Below are 25,200 nucleotides of genomic sequence, written 5' to 3'. Positions count from 1 at the left end.
TGACCTCACCCCGTCTGACTTGAAGAGACTCCAAGATGTTTACAGCACTGAATGTGTACAACAGGTGTGTCACTGTAGCAGAAGGCTGCACAACATATTTTCTAACTGAAATGTAACAGTTCCGCTGCACAACATATTTTCTAACTGAAATGTAACAGTTCCATTCTCAAACACATCTTAAAGTACCTTGATAATAAATTTCCAACCTATTGTTACTTAATAAAACAGTTTTTTTAGTGTCATTTCTAGAAATCTGATTATTGAGTTTTGTTATACCCAGCAGAGATAATGACACACACAAAAAAGAAGTGCTGTGCAAACAGAAGGAACAATCCTCATAACTCCATCTTTATTCACCACAGATCTTTAAAAGAAACTCCTTTCAATCCCCCCCCCCCTTCCCCGCCCAATCACAATATAGGAGGAAACACCTTAATCCAGTCTTCTCAGACATCTTCTGGAGGAACGAACTGATAAGTTCCCAAAAATATAGCTGTCACCATAAAGACATGAGAACCGAGGACAATTACAAGCCAAATAAAATCTTTAAAATGCCGAGTCAGATCTGATAAAAAAAACGACTGGCAAATGCTCCATTAAACCATTCTTGTACAGCATGCAAGAGGATTAGAGAGTTATCAGAAAAGATGTCAATGAAATGGTTTCAAGCATTGAAAACTTCACTCTCTTAATTTTGCTGAAGCAATGAGCAAATTAGTGAAGGCAATGTTACTGACCAAAATTTAAAAAAAGGGGAAACAAGGTCTAAGTTCTAAGATACAAATACAACGAAATTAAGGTTTTAATTCCACGGGTATTATGCCTAATCTTTACGACAGCAAAACTTATATCACGTAAAAAGACCTTATTAGCTGGAATAATGCACTAAATTTATTGCAAATTTGAAGGGCCTCTACGATAGGTAAGGAAAGGAAGTGGTGCAATGACAGCTTGATCCAAAATTCAAGTGTAGAAAATTAATATTTCACTGATGAAAAAATAATATTGGTTCTGCTTCTGTTCTTATAGAAAATTATAGTAATGAAATTACAATCAGTATTACCTAGCAGTATTATTATGTAAGTAACTTATCTCCTTTCATCTATGATTTCATACAAACTTGTACAATCACTATTTTCTAGCAGTAATCCTGTTAGTGTCAATGAGATCTTTTCCTAATTTCCATATAAAAGTACTGCTCACTGCTACCTATGACTATTAACATGACAAAATATTTACTTCATTATTACTCTCACTTCTAAATCCTCTATCACAGCTCAGTTTATATTCCCTACAAAATAAAATATAACTTCTCTATTTCAATGCATTCTAGTAACTCTGTCATGTTCAAGGAAACTAAGGCAAGATAACTACCATCCTACCTGAAATTCCATATTTACACACTTTCTACCAACAAATAATAAGTCATAATAGGAATATAATTCATTGCTACATCTTGGAAATGAGCAAATACTGGTGCCTATGTTCTAGAAGTGATTGCTAACGCGACACTTAACATTTGGTGGTTTAAGACCCAATGGGAATTTTTAATTCATTTAATGCAGTATTCTTTAAAAATGTAAATAAAGCACAGTGCTTTCAAAGTCAGGTTTATATACAGAGAATCAGTTAAAGCACTTCCCTCTTTTCAATTCACATTGTGAATACTAAATATGCAGTTACTGTCACATACGGTGGTGGTGAGCAAGCAACCTATGGTGACAAGAACTATCTGGGCCATCTAACAAATTTACATTTCCTAAACACCAAAACTATCAATATATATATATATATCTCTCTCTCTCTCTCTCTCGGCGAGTATTGTTTCTTCAATTTTGGTATATTAAGCAATTAAAACCTCATTACATCACAATTTTGCAATCCTAAATAAAACAGCAGAACTAATAAAACACTTGTCAAAGACTAGAAATCTTTAGTCCCTATCATGACCTCAGTACTGTTTCAAAATTATGGTCTCTATGATTAAATATAATTATTATTGTTATTATTATTTCATGGCATAGCTCATACTACTTCAATAGATTGCTTTTCTAAAACGAGGGCTGTTCATTTCCTTTTCTTACCACAAGCACCAACTGGGCAGCAAAAACATGTTTTTACTTATAATATTAAGCTAACTCTTTAAAGCACTCATGTTGATGAAGAATTTTTAGAGTGTTTCCCATCAGAACACTTTTATATTATTTACGTACAAACAGATTCTTGCCGAAGCGAGAATGCATCAAGAGCAACCTGTACAATTCCGAGGAGATTTTAACCAAGTATATAATATATATATTTAAAAACCTATCAAAATAACCAATCTACAGTGTAAATAATGCATTTCCCTGTATGCAAGGTTAAACTCTGTGGAATAGTACAAGGGGGCACTTAGGAGAAACTTTAATCTTCCCTTTCATTATTGCTGTGGAGATTCCTCCTCTGTATCTATTGGGCTGGGGGAGAGGAACTTCCTGACATATTTGGGATAGTGGGTCTTCTCGTGAGCTTTAAGGATGGTCGACCGAGAGAACGTCTTACCGCAGATAGCACAGCGAAATGGCCGCTCACCCGTGTGTACTCTGCAGTGGTCCTTCATGTGATGTCTCAGTTTGAACGCTTTCCCACAGAACTCGCATTTAAATGGACGGTCCCCCGTGTGGACCGGCAGATGCGTGATGAGCGAACTCACATCTGGAAAGGACTTGCCACAGAACTTGCACAGCACGACGTTTGAAGACGTTCCCACCTCGCCCAATCCACCAGTCGAAAAGTCTAATTCCATCGCCGAATTCTCTTGCACGTGCGGCGGCTCTAGGGCTTCATGAGGAGGAGGTGGTCTGCCCCCAAAGTGACTCTCCATGAGATTCAGAGGTTCCACCATCCCAGCAGCAGCCATAGATACCAACGACTGCTGCTGGTGGAGATGCACTTGTTCTCGATACTTGAGAGTTTCCAGACTATGCGATAGGATGTGACGAGTGAGTTTGCTCTGATATGGAAACGATGCTCCGCAATACATGCACGAGAACAACCGCGGAGAATGACTCTCGGGAGGCTCTGCCACCCCCATCGACTCCTGCAACAAAACAAAAGAACATCAACTTCTTTTTGCTTGAATTGTTGAAATTCTAATTTTTTTCCCTGAACCATCCATCCCAAAAATAATATCCTAAAAATACAGCACAAGAAGTTGACGCTCATTTTGTTTGGCAGACAAGAAGTGGGGGTGGTTGGTTATCGTTAAGTTAACACACATAGTATGTGTTTCACCATAAAGAATGACTGCACAATAAATGTACATGTATTTCATTAAACTAGTAAAAAAAAAAAAAAAAAAAAAAAAAAAAAAAGAGAGAGAGAAAAATAACCATGGCCAAAATTGAAGGTCAACTTCTTGACAGCAAGACAATTAAAATTATTGTAGAAATGCATGCACATTCAAAGCTCAAAAAAAGACATTCAAACACTAACAAGTCAAAGGTTACAATATCAGTGCTCAGGATAAAGTATAACTCATGACAATGTGATGGTGTTTGTTGCTTCAAAAGGCAAAACAGCATTATTGTCATCATCATCAACCGAATTGGGGTTTAAGGTGACACTCCGGACATAAAAATTGACATTTTGGTGAAATTTTTTTAATGACAAATTGAAAGGATTGAGTTTCGTTTCCTTGAATGGAAATTCTAAGTTCCCATGGAGGGAATAGGATATTTTTTTCCACCAATAGAGCATGTCAAAAAAACAACCAGATGTAAGGCTTTTCAGGCGTTTGCTCTATTCAGAATTGCTAGGCAGGCAATAATTCCATTGTGGAGATTTATCTCCCGAATGCAGTTATCAGACTGTGCCTCTTATAATGGGCTTCTGATAAATTCACCTGCATACACCCCATCGTCAGTGGGTGGGCTCTGACACATCCCCCTCTGATGAGTCTAGTGTCAGACCTAAGACGAAACGCTGGTTAATAGCGCAAACACCTGAAAAGCCTTACATCTGATTGTTTATTTTTCTTGACAAAGTTATTCCGCTGAATTCAAACAATTTATCAATATAATAATGCTTTGTTTGCCAATTGTAATTTTACATTTAAATCTCATTTTTCTCCCATAATATTCTGCCAAATGTAACAAAATTCGTATGGTATATGTATCACAGCTATATTAAGAAACCTGCATATGAAATTTTTTATTGCAGAATTTTTTCAAGTAGTAGGGATTTTTAAGTCCAAAATTTTAGGACTAAAAATTACACGAACTTTAGTACGATATAAATCCTAATATAAATTATGTACAGAAAAATCTATACATAGTGCTTTCAAAAGCAGTATTATCTACCTAATTACATTAACATGTTAATTAAATTTCATGAAAAAAATGGAATCAAAAATTTCAAAAAAGACTGGAAAAACTATTAAATTGTATATGAAAGAAATGTTTATGATATTTCCACTTTTATGTAAGTGACATTCCCACAAAGTTTCATGAAAATCCATGCATTAGGTAAAAATATCTATGTCAACAAAATGGGAAGGTAAAAAAATCCCAAAACAGATCTTACGATACCAGCCCAGGGGAAGTTGGTAGTTACCGGTATTAATGTAGGATATTTATGGATATGTACCATTTCCAGAAGCCGCACATTATTCAAATGCTTCTTTAGCTGAATGTCAAGTTTTCAAGAGCAAACTGTACTAATGGAGCTGCTCCCGTATCACCTTCATTAGAGAATAATCTGCAAGGGTTTGTTGGCATCACAGCATCTACAATTTGTGTTTGCAGTTGCTGTAATTTCCTATTTAATAAGGTAATAATAATGTTATTTGCTTTACGTCCCACTAACTACTTTTTAAGGTCTTTGGAGACGCCGAGGTGCCAGAATTTAGTCCCGCAGGAGTTCTTTTACGTGCCAGTAAATCTAAATCTACCGACACGGGGCTGTCGTATTTGAGCACCTTCAAATACCACCGGACTGAGCCAGGATCGAACTAGCCATGTTGGGGTTAGAAGGCCAGCGCCTTAACCGTCTGAGCCACTCAGCCCGGCTATTTAATAAGGAAGAGAAGGTCTAATAGTCCTAACATCGCCTCAAAAAGTTACTGCTAAAGCTTTTCCTTAAAACATACATGGGGAAAGTTTAAATGAATATTTTCCACAAGCACGAACTGGAGAAGGTGACAAACACAAAAGATGAAGAGTCAAAAGTCCTAAGGAATCTGATTACTAAGACTACTGGTGAAAAAAAGAAGAAAAGTAAGATCAAGTAGAAATCAATGGATAACTAGACCTGTTCAACAATAATAAAGGTGTTTTAATTTGTTCCACCTATTCAATACTTATATTTTCACTTATAGTGGTTACATAAATAGATTCTTAGTTACATGGGACATGTTTCGCCCTCAATTAAGGGCATCTTCAGCCTAAACACAATCATCAACAATACAACTAAATTAAAAGTGGAAGTTTAATTTTTTTTGTCAGTTATTAAAATTCAGAACATAAAAATGTGAAAAGTGATACAATATATAAAGATGCTAATGGAAAACTGTCTTATGATTAAACCATAATCTTGTCGGAGACTAAAACAACTTCTATTAAAATTCTAATTAAAAACAGTTCATATAAAATATTAGTGGAAAACCAAAGTGGTAATAATATAAAGCCAACGACATGAGGGCGTGAACACAAGCATAAACTTGATTGTCATGAATACAATCTTTCCAAGGCCACTGATGAAATTCGTCAGCAAGTGAGACAGAAGCATCTGTTGAAAAATTGTAAGTGGCCCTTAGCACCGGTAGGTAATAAAATGGCTGCAACCATGCCAGAAAATGTCAGTAGATGCAGAAATGTTTTATGTAAGTGGAAGTTGTTATTTGTTATCTACTGTTGTGTTGGTTGCTGCCCGTCTGTTGGCTCTGAGTCTGGTGTTTTAACATTTTATTGTTCCAAATTTTAATAACTGACAAAATTTTTAACTTCCACTTTTAATTTAGTTGAATTGTTGATGATTGTGTTTAGGCTGAAGATGCCCTTAATTGAGGGCGAAACATGTCCCATGTAACTAAGAATCTATTTATGTAACCACTATAAGTGAAAATATAAGTATTGAATAGGTGGAACAAATTAAAACACCTTTATTATTGTTGAACTGTAAAATTTTCAATACGGACCTAAAATGAGGTTTATAACATGTAACTAGACCTGTCCGATGAATTAAGACAGAAAAAGTTATGTACCAGCAACTGAAGAATGAAGTAAGACAGAAAGTGACAGTTAATGAAGAATAGCTAAAAGAGAAAGGTAAAGATGAAGATGATTAGAAGGTTGGAAAATGAAACAATTTTGGAAAAATGAGCACAAATTTGAAGAGTTCAGATGGTAAACCACTTCCAGGAAGAGAGGAAAGGGCACAAAGATAGCAGGAACACAGGATAAAGTAATGGGAAGGGAAGAGGCAGTCGATGCTGGTGATATGGGAAAACCAATTTTGAGGCCATTATTTGACAAAGCTTTGAGGAACCCAAGCAAGGACAATGCTGCAACAACTACTGGCTACCTTGGGAGAAGTCAGCAAACTATTTATAATGCAGAGATATCATCATCAATTTCCCTTGCCCAGCTCTCATCGCGTTACAATCTTCCTCCATCTTAAGTGTGTTCCAATCCAGGTTTCTTCTATTTATACTATTCTTGATCTGGTTCTGTCTCTCCTTCCATCTGGGTCTCCACCATACAATTCCATATCTTTCCTTCTTCCAAACCATCCAAGTTTATTTTTCTCTATTCTGTCGTAAAGCTTTTCCACTCAATTTCCTTCCTGACATCCTCATTTCTTGTCTTTCCTATCATACTTCTTAATCATTTCATTTGCCTGGACTCTATTCTCCTGTCTTTTTTTGTCAGTATTGGGCATAGTACATCTTTCCCTTCCATTTCTCCTGAATGTGAGAAGAAATGTAGACAAGATGATAAAGTAGAGTGTGAGGTGACAGCATGCAAGAGTGAAATCACCCTGGAAGGGGTCAAAAATTCTGACAAAGGATTCACCACTGTTTTACTCTTTCCCACACAGATTTACATTCCTTATTTTTCAATAATCTCGCCCAACGTATTGAGTTGCTCTCTTGTGTGCTCTGTCCTCCCCACGTGTCTAGACACTGCTGCAACAACTTTGAACATTGCTTGCACTTATTCTATAACTTTCTGCTCCATTACTTTCCATACATTTGCTCTGGTGACAATATCATAAGTCTTTTCTAAACCAAGGAATGTCATTACCACATATCTCTTCCATATTCCCAATGTCTTTCCATTAACTGCCTCATACAGAAGATGGAGTCTAGTGTTAGTCTTCCATTTCAAAAGCGACATTGCTGTTGTAATTGTCCTTTCACCTTTCTTCTCATTCTTTTCTAGGACCCTTTCAAATATTTTGGCTCCCTGAGATAAGAGTGCAAGCATATCTTGTTCCCCCCTCCTTAAATGTAGTAAAATTACTCCTTTACTCCTGTCATTTGGTTTTTCTTTCCAAACACCAGTATATCTAAACAGCGTACAGTATAAAGTCATTATAGACCATCACTGTATCATTTCCACTTCCATTCTTCTGACAGCAGTTTCCACCCCTTCCATTGTTATTTCACTCTCGGATGCTGTCTGCTCACACCCTCCTTCTCACATTCAGGAGTTCATCCTTCCATCTGGTTGTGTTACTTCCTTTTTCCCCTTTCACCCACTTCGTGTAAATACACTTTTCTCTTCCTTCTTACAAGCATCCTTTTACTGCCTATGCACATCCTCTTCCAACTCTAGTGTGAATCCTTCCGAGCTTTTCTTCACTTACTACTTTCATGCTGCTTTCCACTTCCTGATCCTTTCTTCTGTTTTATCAATATTCCACGCTTCCCATGCTTTCTTCATATTTTCTGCTGCTTCTTTTACCCTCTCATTCCACCATGGGGTCTCTGTCGTTCTATTCTTTCATAAGCACACTTTGCACAGCTTACAAAGGCTTTCTTGAACACGTCCCATTTGATTTCCACACTCTCCACCTATTTTCTTTTCTTACAATCTGCTTTATGTCCCACCAACACAGAACGTCCTACTGTGACAATGGAATAGGAAAGAACTACGAGTGCGAAGGAAGTGGTTGTGGACTCAATTTAAGGTACAGCCCCAGCATTTCATGGAAAACTATCTTCAGGGCTGCCGACAATGGAGTTTGAACCCACAATCTCCTGAACGCAAGCCGACAGCTGCGCACCCCTAACCGCACGGCTAACTTGCTCCTCTGGGCAAGTGCTTTAATTTATATTGGAATGTATCTTATTTTCCCTTATTTCTTTCATTTTCACTATCTCCATCAAACTCTACTCGTGGCAAAGTTATTACACATCTAACAACTGTCTACAATTTGCTCTTTCCACTAAGAACTAGTCAATTTATGTCTTTGACCTTCTGTTTCCCCTTTCATATCTTGTAATATTTCTACTATTCTTCTTCCTGAACCATTTATTGTCCACACTTGACCCATTTGTCACACAAAAATCCACCAACTCCTCCCCATCTTCATTCCACACCCAGAAGGTCCAATTACTACTTCCACTATTTCTCTCACATCTCACCATTGACTGAAGTCTCCCCTGACAATCACTTCCAGATCCTTTCTCTCTCCACTGTCTCCAGGAATTAGTCATATATGTTCTTCACTGCATCAATGTATCATTTAGAAATCATACTGAAACCTATCCCAAATCCTGCTTGCTTGATGGGCCTGATGGCTGTTACAATATTTTGTTTAATAATACATAGAAGATGGTCCTTCTTGAACGGTTGAACTGCCTCTATGTTCACCTTCCTTCACTGAGACACTCATTCAGGAGTAGCAGAAGTGTAATTTCTAGAGTCTGCTCCAACCTCCAGCGTTTCACACTTATCATGCCCTCCCCTGATGCCTTGCACTTCAACTGCTTTATCTTACTCTCAGTTCTGACACATCAATAGACTGCAATACTTCAGGGTTCTCACATCTAAGACTGCTTCCTGTGACCTTCCTAGTTTTTGCTAGGGTGGGATTGACTGGCTGAAAAGTTTCTGACGGAAGGTTTTGATGGGTTCACCGATCTTCCCCCTCTTAACAAGAACGTCATTTTTAATCTTGTGGATTACCATCTTCTCTTTCAACCGATTGGAACATAGGACTAACATGTTCTTGTTGTTTTCAATAGTCTCCTTGATATAATTCATGTTTTGTAGATTCTGTGGTCTTTTCTAAAGGCCTCCTTCACTTTCTCGTTCAGATCTGCATACCTAGGCACCTATCGGTCCTGCTCCTTTCCTCGGCGAGTATCTCAGTTTGAGCTAATTTTTTGATTTCTTGGCCTCCTTGTAAGCAAACTTTCTTCACAGCAGTCCAGACCTGAGTCATTTTCCTTTACATTATGTTCAGTTCAAGTCTCAAACTTTTCAACTGGTGGTTGTTTCTTGTCAATCTGGTGGTTATACTCTTTTTTTCCTCTGTTCCTTCAAATCAGATGTTGTGGGTTGAACCTTCTGTATAATACGCTTCCTCTCCAAGGGCATGTCAAGTTGGAATTTCTCCCTCGCCACTTTATGATCGTTGCCGGTAACAAACTAATTACTATAGATACGTCTGAAAAACTGCTTTAATCTGAGGCTAGGAAGTAACCAATTTCAGGTTTGACTATGTTATCTGGGCTCCTTCAAATCCACTTACTCTGGGAGGGTTGCTTTTTGAAGGTGTTCAAGCAGTAGATCTTTTCTATGATGAAGCATTCAATCACAGTTTGCCCTGTCTGGTTGTGTTGGCCCAAACCGAAGTTGCCAACATAGTGGGTCTGCTACGGATTTTGGCATTGAAGTTACCTATCAAGATGGCCCTTCTCACTGTTGTGAGATCTTCATAAAATTGCTCATTTTATTTATCTATTGAAGTTGAAATAGGCGCATAGGCCTGTACACTGTCTACTAGAAAACAGAAGGCCTGGAAAAGTGACGTTCAACAACAGATAATGTAATTTTCACAAAGCCCACCAGAGTACTCTTTTCCAAGACCTGCAGTGAATTATGCTTAATTGGCAATTGTGTAAGAATAAGCTTGTATGAATTTGTTTCATTACATGTGAACAATGTTTTAAAATATTTTACAGTGTAGAAGTCAACAATTAACAATATTTAGAGGAGCATTTTGTACATTACAGGTGTATTATGGTACCTGGAAGATTATCAAATTATTAGTACTAATGTACTTGCTTTTTTGATGGCAATGCTAGAGGTTTTGTTTAGAAGTTCTTAATTCTGTCACCTTAATCTGTTATTCTTGAGGTTTCACACTCTCCTACCTCTTCAAACACACATATCTGTGGAAAGAGTAACAGAACTGAGCTGTAGCAGTATAATCTAGTGGGATTTGTGTAATTACCGCTATTGTTAATTTTTTTATTTCCACACATACTAAAGACATCAGCTAACTACGTCCCATATCCTGCAGGTCAGCGATTGGCTGTATATTGTCAATTTTAGGGCATATGAAATCTAGATTGCACCCAAATTGTAATTTAACAGCGGACAATCACTTTGCCATTGGACGTTAATGGTACATTATTATCTACGAACCTAGTATTGGCAAGCTTTTCCGCTTGACTTTCACTGTTTATGAAGCGCACTTTTGCGTCTGCCGCATGAAACGAATTGTGAAGTTACTCTCCGACAGTCAGGATGCCGGTCGAGTTGGCTCCTGTTACAATGGCCTGTAAGGGGTCTGTGTGAACCACCCTAACATGATTATTTAGTGCTTCTTAATTCTTAAAACTTGTGTGGTGGGTGGTAGTTTCTACGATTTGGGCCAAAATGAGTTTTCTGTGTGACCTTGCTTCTTCTGTGTGTGCCTGTTCCCAAGGCATTACTGCTATTTTCTACAATAAGTTATGTGAAGGATTTACCTTATGCACCATCGTCATCACCTTGGTAAGTCAAATCCTGAACAAACTAACTCTCATCTGTGGATGTCAGTGCATCGCTACGTTGAAGCTTCCTTGTTGAGCTATTGAAAATGTTGGAAAGACGCAAAATATTTTTACTATATTTCACCTGGTTTTGAACATGTAAGTTTTAATTATGTGAACATTTTGGTGTCAGAAATTATTCTCTGGTGTGAAATTTAACGTGTAAATTCAAACTATCTTCAATTTAATTAGCTGGAAATTTGTTAATTGAACTGAGTAATCCTTGAGTAATTGGAAAGACTGTGGTAATTGTTACGTAATTTAGATTATCTGCAACCTAACAGGGTTGGTTATTACTTATCTTGAAGAGTGGAATAATGTCATTCAAATTTCGCACCTGTGTAAAGACTGAAAATTTAGTTTTTTTGAATTTGAGCGGTCTGTTTGTAAAGGCCGGCCTGTACTGATTAACATTTAACAATAACGTGTTAAATGTTAACTGGTGACACCACCAACATATTAGCATTAAGATCATATATTGAGGCAGGATTCCAGAATAAGTTAAAGACATCTGTCGCTTTTGTTGACCTGACAGCAGCATATGATACAATATGGCTGGATGGTCTACTATTCAAAATTGAAAATCATACACGCTGCCAAAAACTCACAGCCCTTCTCAAGAACATGCTGTGGCCGTGTGCGTAGAGGCGCGCGGCTGTGAGCTTGCATCCGGGAGATAGTAGGTTCGAATCCCACTATCGGCAGCCCTGAAAATGGTTTTCCGTGGTTTCCCATTTTCACACCAGGCAAATGCTGGGGCTGTACCTTAATTAAGGCCACGGCCGCTTCCTTCCAACTCCTAAGCCTTTCCTATCCCATCGTCGCCATAAGACCTATCTGTGTCGGTGCGACGTAAAGCCCCTAGAAAAAAAAAAAAAAAAAAAAAAAAAAAAAAAAAAAAAAAAATGCTGACAAATTGTTACTTCAAGGTCATCATAGGGCAAAAGTCAAGCAAGTCTTTTACAGTAAAAAATGGACTACCTCAAGGGCCTGTATTAGCCCCACTACTTCTCAACTTGTACTACAGTGACATGCCTGACACCATCAGCAAGAAATTCTGTTATGTTGATGACTTAGCCATCACTGTACAAACTGCCCGTGATTGCGGAGCCCCTTTCCAGTCAGTGCAGCACATTGAGGAGTGCCCTTTGAGGAAGTATGGTGGACCAGCCCAAGATGTCATGAGTGCTATACTCCCCCTTCTTAGAATGGCTACAGCAACTGGACATTGACTTGGAAACCTTGAATGCATACTACACGAAGTGGAGACTTCGCCCAAATCTGGCTAAGACAGAAGTATGCTCATTCCATCTGTGTAACCAAATAGCTCACCAAAAGCTCAACGTTGTGTTCCGCCAACAAAGAATTAAACATAATTTCAATCCCAAGTACCTTGGCATCACCTTAGACGTTCTTTAACATAAAAACCTTGAAAATACAAGTCAGAAACAACATCATGAAGAAACTAGCTGGTACGACATGGGGAGCTGATGCATCCTCACTACGCACTACTGCCCTCACCATGGTTTATCCAGTGGCTGAATATTGTGCCCTGGTGTGGCAACGTAGCGCTCATACTAGGAAGATCGACGTCCATTTGAACAAATGTATGAGAACCATAACAGGCACACTAAAATCCACCCCAATCCCGTGGCTACATACTATCAGTAACATACCACCTCCAGAACTGAGATGATAGGAAGCAACTATATGCGAGTGGAAAAAGTTACACCATCCTGATCATCCTCAGGATCTCCTAATCCATAAGGTCCTTACTGACCTACCTCCTCATCTTAAATCAAGGAACCCAATATGGCATGACATAACTGGCTTCAATATCCAGGAAAAATGGCGTGAAAGTTGGAGCTCTGCATGTGTGAAACACCAAGGCATCAAAGACCCCACAACCAGACTCCCAGGATTTCACCTGAAGAAACATCAATGGTCTAAACTCAACCATTTACGAACAGGGCACGCTAGATGTAATGCCATGCTACGTAAGTGGGGAATTCGAAAATCCCCTGCCTGTGATTGCAGAGCCAGTCAGTGCAGCACATTGAGGAGTGCCCTCTGAGGAAGTATGGTGGACCAGCCCAAGATGTCACGAGTGCTATACCCCACCTTCTTAGAACGGCTACAGCAACTGGACATTGATTTGTAAATGTGAACACTACCAACATTCTTGTCCTTGTATATAGTGTACATTTTCTTTTGTATACTTCCCATACAATAAATAAATACCATCAACATGTTAAATACTGTTTCATTTACCATTGTGTCCACACTTCATGTTAAACTTGACTTCCTTTGTCTATACAGGTAGTTATATCAATATGTGGTAATACATTTAGGTGGTGTCTAGTATTTTCAAACAAGGACAATGGACTCAGATGAACAGGATTACCGGGCGAGTTGGCCGTGCGGTTAGGGGCACGCGTCTGTGAGCTTACACCCGGGAAACAGTGGGTTCAAATCCCACTGTCGGCAGCCCAGAAGATGGTTTTCTGTGGTTTCCCGTGTTCACACCAGGCAAATGCTGGGGCTATCTCTACCGTAATTAAGGCCACAGTCGCTTCCTTCCAAATTCTAGGCCTTTCCTATCTCATCGTCACCATACAACCTATCTGTGTTAGTGCGACGTAAAGCCACTAGCAAAGAGAAAAGATGAAGAGGATTTGACCTTTATTACTGCCACTGTTGCTTCTTGTTATGATTTGAAAAAGCAGTTTTATTAGGCATATTTCCTCCCCTCATCCTGCTCATTGTTTCAAAAGCAAACCACTTTGAAGTATAAACTTTGTCCGCTCCCGGCCCCAACTTCTGACTTTTCTGAACCTTTTGCAATTTTCGACTGTACTGGGAGCGGAGGGACGCTAGTTTTTTTTTTCGATGCACTCACGAGAACAATTATATATAATTTCGAGTTCGTGGAAACTGTCTGCTTTCTTCGCTTTATCTCTGTATACCTGTGATGAGACATACCAAAAACAAGGCGTTTCTATTATATCATTAATTAAGTCCAGAATAAACTCCTTGCTCCACTCCATTTTTCTGACTATACATTTTAGTACCAGTATAGTGCTGTATAGCGCATACTGTGTTTGTAGCTTATAACTAGGGTGAGGATTTAGTCATAAATGCCTATTTATATCCTCAACCCAGAATCATGTGCTTATGAGTCTAAAATCTGATTCAGTCGATTTTCTAAGGAAATACATGGCTTTTATAGTGCTAATAAATGCCCATTTCGTGCATTAGTGCCTATTTTGAAGATATTTGCATGTTAAGTGCCTAAAACGACAAATATTATGTTTCTAAGTCGTATTTTATCACCCATCTATACTTTGTTAGTTTTCTTGACCAGATAGCTGCTGAAAGCAGGCATTGTTTGCAGGTAGCTACCAAAGACAGGCAATTAAATGGGATTAGAGAGGACAACAGTGTTTTCTCTATCTCCTGATTCTGTTTGGAGCGAGGTGCCAGTGAATCTGCACCCTGCTTCGGGGGACGTGGGGAGAGAGAAAGAGAACACGCATGGTGGGAAGAGCTGTTTACAAATTAGTTTACCCGTTTTGTGCTAAGCTGCAAGTAATTTTGGAATTCCTGGACTCTTAATATTTGTTAAAGCCAGATTGTTAGTGGACCACGTACATTGATGTTAATATAGTTGAAGGTGTCAGGGAGGAAATAGCGGGCGGTGTTTTCCATTATCTAAACAAGTGCAATAATTTCTCGAGCAAATGCCGAAGGACAGATCATGCAGATCTATTCTGTATCGGCAGTGGACCAATGGCGACTCAAATTTCACTACCGATGGGAAAATGATATTTTGCCAAGCCCGTTCAAAAGAAGTAAGTATAGTGTTTATTAAATGCTTAATACTTTTATTTCCTATACTAACGTTTTTCATACGATTTCTCAAAGTTAATTTTCTGTTTTGTTTTCTGTCCCTTCATATAAAATGTGTAAAGGAATACTGTCTAGATCAGCACAAGAACACTGCTACACTTATGTTGGAGACAAGAAAGCAAGCAACAGGCCTGCAGCCATTTCTCCACCAAATGGAGGACAATTCTCAGAAAACCTTCAATACAGAGCTCTAGGCGACAATGGTTAACCTTAATGGACTGATAGGAGCTAAGATCAGTGCCAAATTTCGTAGCATAGTGCAAAAGAATCCTGGCTGGAAGGATGCTTTGGCCATCGCTGCTGTTCTCGCAGGGAACAATGCAGCACCACCACTATCAGGTTTCACCCCAGCAGAGCTAGCTGCTTTTATATACTGTCCCCTGACCTCAAGTGAAGTGGAAAGGTCATTTTCACAATTTAAAAATATATTAATTGACAACAGGCAAAGATTTAATGTGCAAAATTTGGAACAATATCTGGTTGTCCACTGTAACATGTACTAAGATTCGTTTGAAGTGTCCTGTTCACATAATTGTCCGCAAGAGATAAGCGTCTTCAATTGTATTAATAATAATTATAATAAATAATAATCATTATAACTTTCACCTTTTCATGATTTTGGTGGTCACTGGTTCCTTGGTGTAAACCGTTTAGCTGAGAACGAAGTGGCACGATTTCCATATACTGAGTAATTTTAACCCGCCAGTGCACGGGTCACAAAAAGTTACATGAGTAAACGGGTTGGGTCTCACAGACCCATCATATTTCTTTTTTATAGTATGCTAATATATTTTTATTTTCAGTATTCATTCCCTCCTATTCCGATAACATTATAAACACATTGCTGTCACAAAACCTTTGATGATTAACACTTACTTAACATTTTACAAAGCAATTCTCTAACCACTGCAAATTTACACACAATACTTTATTTGAACACAAAATTCAGAACTTATCAAGTCAAAATTTATGAAATCGTCATAACCTAATCTTCACGATCCAGAATGTTCACTGGAACATTCAAATTTCAGCTTTACATTCACTGCACACAAATACGGAGGGTTCAAAATACATTTACTTTCTGCACAAACAGCACGAGTAGCGGGTCTTTTCTGACTCTACAGTATGCACGACGTCCTCTTTTATTTTCTGTACTTTCACGCCCTGCTTCTGCCGTCAAGCCAGATATCCTTCTTGCAGTATCGCGAATGCTCTTAGGAAGATATCTTGAGACACCTCTTTCTCTTATTTGTTCTTCAGTTAGAAGAAACAAGAGTCTCTTCAAAAAAATTCTGTTCCTTGCGTCTGGAGAGTTAGTGTTGTTGGCTCTGAATATTAAATATTCGTTAAAGCCTGTAATATTCAGCAACGCATAGAAGACGACCATTGTTCAACTTATGGTGTTTCGAGCCGTCCTTTCGTTTACACAGGCTACACCACCCTTACCTGAATTATAGAATGTGACTATTACAGGCTTCCTCTTTCCTCCTATACTCTCCTCAGTTTTATCGCTGTGCATCGACGAGAAGAAAACCACAGTAAATTTCATCATCTGATAATGGTTCCTCCAATAATGCGGCAACTCGTTCCATATTACGTGGATTGCTGACATCATAACACTCATTTTTCTTACACCTACGAAGAAACGAACTGATTAGCCCAGGTCAACCCATTTTCAGGCTCACCTCTGCACTTAAAACCCAAGGAACTAAGGTGAAAGACAGCCAGGTTAGCTAAACCACGGATTTGGACAATATGCTAAGTAATAATCACCCTATAATCTTCTTTATGTACACGGTTAATATGGAAAGACTAAAAGGCTTATGATAAAAAAAACTTACACGACTGCACGGGTTGGGTCTCACAGGCCCACAGAGCACTTTAACTTACCACTGCTCACGTACTAAAGCAATCACTTCCATGTTCGTCTGCAGGAATACTACACCGGTGATGAAAGGAAGGTAGCAGAAGCCGGAAGTATGCAGCTATCACCGTCTATCAGAAAATGTTGGAAATACCAGCGCATGGGTCTCACAGACCCAACCCGTGCATTGGCGGGTTAAATAAGCAGACGATATATTCGGGTTGGTTTTTAGCGCCTATTTATGACATTTTAGTGCATATATTGCGATTTTTAAGTGCATATTTGCCTGCCTATTTTGGGTATTTTTAGTGCCTATAAATCCTCACCTTACTTATAACAAAGAAATGAGTTTTGCAATGTCTTGTTAAATATAATCCTACTTTACGAGAAGCACGTCGTTTGCATCGTTTAGGCTATCAGTTGATATGGAAACAGCACAGAAGGTGTCAAAGCTGTGCGGACATCTCAAACAACAAACTGACTTGCCATGTTTTCCACTTGGAGCGGAAAACACGCCAAAATGTTAACCTCAACATTCTGAGTTAACGTGCAAAGTCAAATGGAAGACAATCACAATATACATGTCAACCGTAACATGTTAAATTTAACATGTAGGTGTAAAAATGTTAATCAGTGGAGACCGGACTTAAGGTTGACCACCTAGGGGTGGCATGATGTTTAAGTGATATTACATCCTAATAGTTGTTTGTTGTTTGTAAATGTAATGATTGGTAATTCTGCACCAAAGTGAATACCAAAGCGTGCTTCCTAATTAATTTATTCAATTTACCAGTTGTCCTGATTTGATTTTATAAAATTATCATCATCATCATCATCTCTTTATGGCCGTTATTTTGTTTTCGTGTTTCTGTTTCTGACGTTGTCAACCATTTATTGCATTGTTGTGAGATGTTGCCTTCTTGTTGATTAGATAATCAAGTCTGATTAGTTGTGCATTCTTACTGCCGTGAATTGTTGGGAATTTTAACCATCATTGGTTAATTTCGCTGCCACAGGGGCTGGGTGTATGTTGTCTTCATAATTTTATCCTCATCATGATGCGCAGGTTGCCTACGGGAGTCAAATCAAAAGACCTGCACCTGGCAAGCTGAACATGTCCTCGGACACTCCCAGCACTAAAAGCCATATGCCATTTCATTTTTTCAGTGGCCTGTTGCTTGCTTATGTGATTTGATAGTGCTGAACTTGGTCACAGAAAAGCATTTCCCTTGTTTTAATTGATTTTTTAAATGTTATTGTTTCGAGGTTTAAATCAATTTTTTAAAACATAGACATAGGGGTCTCCTCCTTTCAAGACTGTGTTTTCTTATCATTACTTCTTTTAATATAAGCATTCCGATGGCATTAGTTAATCTGGTGTTTCCTTAAAAACGCTTCTGTGTTCACTAGTTCACTAAGGTATCTTTTAAAAACCATAAGTATGTGTGGTCATTTGGCCCGTTGGCAATTTAATGTTTTTTTAAAGAAAAATAATTTGGCAATATCCAAGTACTTGGTAAGTTGTGTAACTAAATGTTGATTAATTGAGTAAAATTTAGAAAATGCGCATATAAATTATAAATTTTGAGAGTACTCATTCTAATGTTATTTAAAACAGAACTCGGAAGGTAACAGTCACCATGTTGGATGTAAATTAACAACTTTTGTATGAATTTTACAATTTCTTAAAACCCTGTTCTTTCCAGTGTGTCTGAAGACATTTAAGTTAATGATCATGCATTTGAGTAGTTTTTTTTAAAAGAAAACAACTTGGTAGAAAGGTATTTTATTTCTTTGTCAATTTTGAATTAAACTTTGTTATTCCACCCAACTTTTTTTTTCTTTTTCTTTCCTTGTCTTAATTTATATTAAATTTGGTCCTTAAGTATGATGGCAAGTGTAGTTGTATTGCTCTATCCCTTTTTTCCTTAATCCACCCTGTGTTATGGTCCTAGATCCTTGGTTTTGCCCAGATTCCATCGCTTCCCAGTCCGTATCTTGTGTTTTAATCGAGGCCTACTCTAAGTAGTTGGCGTGATTTCGCGCTGGGTTGGCCTCTAGTCTCCCATGTGGTTATGCTGACAATCGAAGACACGAGTTACGATGCTGTGCCATCGGATGTTGATTGTCTTAGTGTTCGATTGTAAGTACACCACAGGACCCTCTTGGGAACCTCACAATCACATCTTTAGTGAATACTGTCTAATGTCTCAGAAGTCCATACTCGAGGTGCCTCAGGTAGTTATTGTGCCAGTTTTCAAAACTTATTTTCGTTTAACAGATGCCTGCATTTCATTGATAAAAACACAGCCATCTGTTCTATATTCTATTTCAGCAATATTAAATTCACTAAATAACATCTAGGTTAGCTGCCATCTAACAGCAAGATTGTGAACTCTACGAGCCTAGTTATTATAACCAAAACTGAGGTTCCTTTCGTGGCCTTGTGTATCTCATACCTGTACTTGTTGCTGATCATCATCATGTAGATGACTGCGGTGAGTGACGAGATGTTCTATACTTTTGAAGAGCCACACCTCCAATGTGTGCATTTGCGTCAGAGTTCGTATGGAGGAGGTGTCCTAACTTCCAGATCGTGGTTGCTTTCCCATTTCACTGTTCTCCAGTACGTCCCACTTAATGTTCTTCAGCTCATTCCTGAGGTATACAAAGTCTCATGTTGTATGCTGCTGTACAGAATGTATAAATTTTGCACTTTTCTACCAGTTTTTGTCTTTTAATCAAACTTTTGTTTCCCCCGGTGTTCATGAAGCTGACTGAAGCAGCAGTATGAGATTTTGAACTTCCTATTCAACTCACCTGGGGTAGTAACATTGTACAGACTGACATATATCTGGAAGGTTTTGAAAATTAAAAAGCTGAATTTCCCGAACGTGTTGGCAAGTAGCAGTATAGGAGCCATTAGACATCTAGTCCACAGCTACTACTACTACCACCACCACCGGGTCACTCATCTTCCTTAAGTTAGTAGTGACAGGAGCTACTTTCCCTCCCACCATGATAACTTCTAGCAGCATTTCCTACACCAAGGGCTTATCATTCTCCTACAAGGGCTCTTCCGCCTTGAGCCATTGGACCTTGAAGTGGTTAAGTTTTTTCCCCATCACCTGACAGTCAGCATTAAGTCGCTGGCTGTATGGTCTACTCCATTAACATAGCAGGGGTAATATGGTCAGACCTACGGCTAAATCCCTTTTCCCACGAGGTATGGAAGGTTTCAAGAAAAGTTTGAGGTACTATTAAAAACTGAGAATAACAAAAACATTTTAGTCTCAATTGGAATTTGGCATATCTTAAGTTTCTCTTCCAAGAAATCAATATTAAGACAATTGAACATTGAAAAATGTTATTTGCAAAAGTTCACTTATTTCCTTTTTTATTTTTTTGCCTCAGATGCCGTGTATTGAACTAAAGCAGAGGTTTTAGTTCTTGCACAACCATACTTCTGAGATATTTTAGTCGGGGAACATTGATCTAAAATTTCCAGCGTGGTCTGAAACTGATAATGGAATATGCTCCAAAGGAAATGATGTGAACAGCAATTTCGCATTTGTCACCGCAGTTTCATTACTTTTTACGAAGAATGATGAAAGACTGGTTTCGTAATTTTGATTCACCATGTGTGTGATGTTTCTTTGATTCTATGTGTCTTCTGCAATCATTTCGTCCACTGTGAGCCACAGAGAAATCACACAAACACACACTGCAGAACACAGTTTTCACCAACACATGAAGCAAGTAGGCATGGCCATTCCTTTGTCTAGCCATCTCTATATTTCTGTAACACTGCTATCTTCTTAGAAGATGCAATTTGACAATTGCTCTGCTTCATTTTACAAAACCAATCATTTCTTTTTGAACCAATGATTAGATAATTAGAACTGAAACACAATCAATCAATCAATCAATCAATCAATCAATCAATCAATCAATCAATCAATCAATCAATCAATCAAGACAGTCGCCCAGGTGGCAGATTCCCTTTTTTGTTTTCCAAAACGATTTCAAAGAAATTGGAAATTTATTGAACATCTCCCTTGGTAAGTTATTCCAATCCCTAACTCCCCTTCCTATAAATGAATATTTGCCCCAGTTTGTCCTCTTGAATTTCAACTTTATCTTCATATTGTGATCTTTTCTACTTTTATAAACGTCACTCAAACTTATTCGTCTACTAATGTCATTCCACGCCATCTCTCTGCAGACAGCTTGGAACATACCACTTAAATACAAAGTATATTACAAGTGTTATTTTTTATATCCACCTATTCAATACAAAGAGATCTTTTTAGAAATTAAATATTATTACAAAATGTTAAGGGACATGTTTCACCCATATTAAGGGCATCATCAGCCTCAAACTCAAACCCGTATGGTGAAAAATCAGGATCCTGATTGCTCTTACAAGTCATAAAAAGATGATATCATTGTAGGTGTCTGTCCAAACATACAAATTGTTAGGATGTCCTTGGCTAAAATTGCAGTATCAAATTGCATGTCAAAAGTTCACACAATTATACTTTCTGGAGCGTTGAAAAACTTGTTGGGGTAGAGTAATAAACAGCTCAGTCTTTATAATGAAACAGAAATGTGCCTCCTTGAATACTCCTGTTAGAGGATCAGAAAAAGCAAAGCTGATAAACTGTCACAGATGCCAATTTCGTATGTTGTGAAAAGACAACAGCCTTCTTAAGTGACTGTTCAGCTGCCTATAGTCTATTTAACTGGCTGAAGGAGTGAAAGTCGAATGCGTTATGATAAGATAATTGTCTTCTTCAAGTAATTGTGGGAGTAAGGAAAAAGCATTCGGTTGTCTATAGATGTATTTATCTTGTTTGAAGGAGCGAAAGTCAAAGGTTTTTCGACGCTGATACAATCTGTAACAAGAGAGAGTGAATGCTTAGGAAGGTATTTTTGAAGAGAATGTGGGTTTAAAAAATAAAATGTGGAAAATGTATAAAACACTTACCCTTTCGTCTGTACAGATGTAAATTAGTTATGGAAAGGTTAGTTGAAGAAAAACAACGTTATGTGTAGGTTCATTTATTTCTTTGACTGTTATGCAGTTGCTATGGTAGTGCTGAATGCCTGACACTTGTGCTTCTAGTATTGTATCGATGTGAGATTGGCGGAGGAGGGTGTGGTGGAGGGGAGGGGGTAGGCGGAGCATTAAGTTTATGTGTTGTTGGTTCCGAGAGATTTGCATGGTTGGACAGGGAGGGAGTCGTGTTGGGTTGCGGGAGAATTGTATTGAATAGGTGGATATAAAAATAATAACACTTCTAACATACTTTGTATTTACGTACATTTCAATACAGACTCAACATGATAATTATAACGTGTAACATACCACTTAGTCGAGAGCTCTTCTTCGTTCTCTCAATTCTTCCCAGCCCAAACTTTGCAACATTTTTGTAACGCTACTCTTTTGTCGGAAATCATCCAGAACAAATCAAGCTGCTTTTCTTTGGATTTTTCCAGTTCTTGAATCAGGTAATCCTGATGAGGGTCCCATACACTGGGAACCATACTCTAGTTGGGATCTTACCAGAGACTTACATGCACTCTCCTTTACATCCTTACTACAACCCCTAAACACCCTCATAACCATGTGCAGAGATCTGTACCCTTTATTTACAATCCCATTTATGTGATTACCCCAATGAAGATCTTTCCTTATATTAACACTTAGATACTTACAATGATCCCGAAAAGAACTTTCACCCCATCAACGCAGAAATTAAAACTGAGAGGACTTTTCCTATTTGTGAAACTCACAACCTGACTTTTAACCCCGTTTATCAACATACCATTGCCTGCTGTCCATCTCAACATTCGAGGTCATGTTGCAGTTGCTCACAATCTTGTAACTTATTTATTACTCTATAGAGAATAACATCATCCGCAAAAAGCCTTACCTCTGATTCCACTCCTTTACTTATACCATATATATATATATAAGAAAACAAAGGTCCGATAACACTGCCTTGAGGAATTCCCCTCTTAATTATTACAGGGTCAGATAAAGCTTCACCTACTCTAATTCTCAGAGATCTATTTTCTAGAAATATAGCAACCCATTCAATCACTCTTGCCTAGTCCAATTGCACTCATTTTTGCTAGTAGTCTTCCATGATCCACCCTATCAAATGCTTTAGACAGGTCAATCACGACACAGTCCATTTGACCTCCCGAATCCAAGATATCTGCTATATCTTGCTGGAATCCCACAAGTTGAGCTTCAGTGGAATAACCTTTCCTAAAACCGAACTGCCCTCTATCGAACCAGTTATTAATTTCACAAACATGTCTAATATAATCAGAAAGAATGCCTTCCCAAAGCTTACATACATTGCATGTCAAACTTACTGGCCTGTAATTTTCGGCTTTATGTCTATCACCCTTTCCTTTATACGCAGGGGCTACTATAGTAACTCTCCTTTCATCTGGTATAGCTCCTCCGACCAAACAATAATCAAATAAGTACTTCAGATATGGTACTATATCCCAATCCATTGTCTTTAGTATATCCCCAGAAATCTTATCAATTCCAGCCGCTTTTCTAGTTTTCAACTTTTGTATCTTATTGTAAAAGTCATTGTTATCATATGTAAATTTACACACACCCTTGTTCATTAATTATTCCTGGAATGTCTCTTGGAACCTGTTTCTGCCTTAAAATACCTATCCATACCCTTCCATTTTTCACTAAAATTTGTATGACTGCCAATTATGTTTGCCATCATGTTATCCTTAGCTGCCTTCTTTGCTAGATTCAATTTTCTAGTAAGTTCCTTCAATTTCTCCTTGCTTCCACAGCCATTTCTCACTCTATTTCTTTTCAGTCTGCACCTCCTTCTTAGTCTCTTTATTTCTCTATTATAATAAGGTGGGTCTTTACCATCCTTACCACCCTTAAAGTTACAAACCTGTTTTTGCATTCTTTAACAATTTCTTTAAACCCATCCCAGAGTCTGTTTACATTTTTATTTACCACTAGCAAGGTACCCGTGCTTCGCTACGGTATTATACTGAAATTTATAATTGAATGCTTATTGTTTTAGATATATAATCCGCCGAAATTCGCGATCTGACTCGTTTTCAGCGAGAATCCACCAAAATTCCCGATCTGACTCGTTTTCTATTAGATTACGGCACGTTTCCTCCCATTTTTCAATCTTCCTTTCCAGCAATCGATTTCGTACTTCCCGGGCTAGGCTCAGATATTCTTTCCGGTCAGTTGGGTCCGTAAATCTTTGCCATACCGTATTTTCCTATAATCATTTTTAATCTGGATAAAATCCTTCAGGAGATCCGGCGTGGTGTCATATTGGGTGCCTTGGCGGCACTGAACCCGCGGCCGGACAACATTCTTAGTCATTACCCGTCCAGGAGCCGTTTCCAGCGCGGTCCGCACATTTGACGACGGTCCGGAACATTATTATTATTATTATTATCATTATGTGTTGCTGGGATGAATGATGACAGGGAAAACCGGAGTATCCGGAGAAAAACCTGTCCCACCTCCGTTTTGTCCAGCACGAATGTCACATGGAGTGACCGGGATTTGAACCACGGAACCCAGCTGTGAGAGGCCGGCGCGCTGCCGCCTGAGCAACGGAGGATCCTTATAAGTACATTAAGAACACTAAAATCAATTGGTCTCACCTCCTTTTACACCCCACCGCCGTTAGTTTTTACTGCCAACCCCCCCTCCCCAAATTAAAAGAAGGCGTGTTTCTTTATGTTTAAGGGAGATTCCAAACACCAATGTTCACGTCTATTACCTTCAGTTTTGAGATATAAGTATCCCCATAAATATAATTTACTTTTGTCACTTCATTTCAAACTACTCCCCCCCCCCCAAGTGAAATTTCCCGCTAAAATACTTGTTTCTTTAATAGTAAAGAATCTTCTAAATACCAATTATCACGACTCTAACTTCTTCACTTTTTGATTTATGTGTCCTCATGAAAGGAATTCAACTCCTTTACACTCCCGCCCCCCCCCCAAGATGGTTTCCCCCCCCCCCAAAACGCGTTTTTCTTTGTTTTTAAAGGAGATCCAAATACGAATTTTCACGTCTGTAACAACTTTAGTTTTTATTAGATGTATATATTCTCATACAATTAAAGTCAATTATTTTTTCAATTCTTTCACCCCCTCCCTTCCCCCCTTCATTGGATTTTCCGAGATTACGTATTTCTTTACTTTTAAAGCAGATTGCAAATATCAAATTTCATGTCTGTAACATCTTCATTTTTAAGATATCAGTAGCGTAATTAAAAGAATTCAACATTTTCAGTAACTTTCACCCCCCCCCTCCACCCAAGTGGTATTTCCGAAAATTAAAAATACACGTTTCTTTATGTTTAAT

At 38.3% G+C, this 25,200-nt stretch overlaps 1 protein-coding gene across 2 annotated transcripts in view; it reads right to left on the bottom strand.

Annotated features, from left to right (window-relative positions):
- The window catches only part of LOC136857502 (protein bric-a-brac 2), a 148,390-nt gene that overhangs the window by 70,769 nt on the left and 52,421 nt on the right, over positions 1 to 25,200 (bottom strand). The window contains exon 4 of one of the 2 annotated variants that reach the window (XM_068225209.1): positions 1,812 to 3,079. The exons of the other annotated variant lie outside the window; for it this stretch is intronic. Within the exon in view, the coding sequence (XP_068081310.1) occupies positions 2,420 to 3,079 (660 nt within the window). The 3' untranslated portion in view covers positions 1,812 to 2,419. Of the gene's footprint in view, positions 1 to 1,811; positions 3,080 to 25,200 lie in introns of those variants that run through there. 2 annotated transcript variants of the gene reach the window in all.

The sequence above is a fragment of the Anabrus simplex genome, chromosome 1, assembly GCF_040414725.1.
Source record: "Anabrus simplex isolate iqAnaSimp1 chromosome 1, ASM4041472v1, whole genome shotgun sequence".
Taxonomy (NCBI): domain Eukaryota; kingdom Metazoa; phylum Arthropoda; class Insecta; order Orthoptera; family Tettigoniidae; genus Anabrus; species Anabrus simplex.
This window is presented reverse-complemented; position numbering and strand designations above follow the sequence as displayed.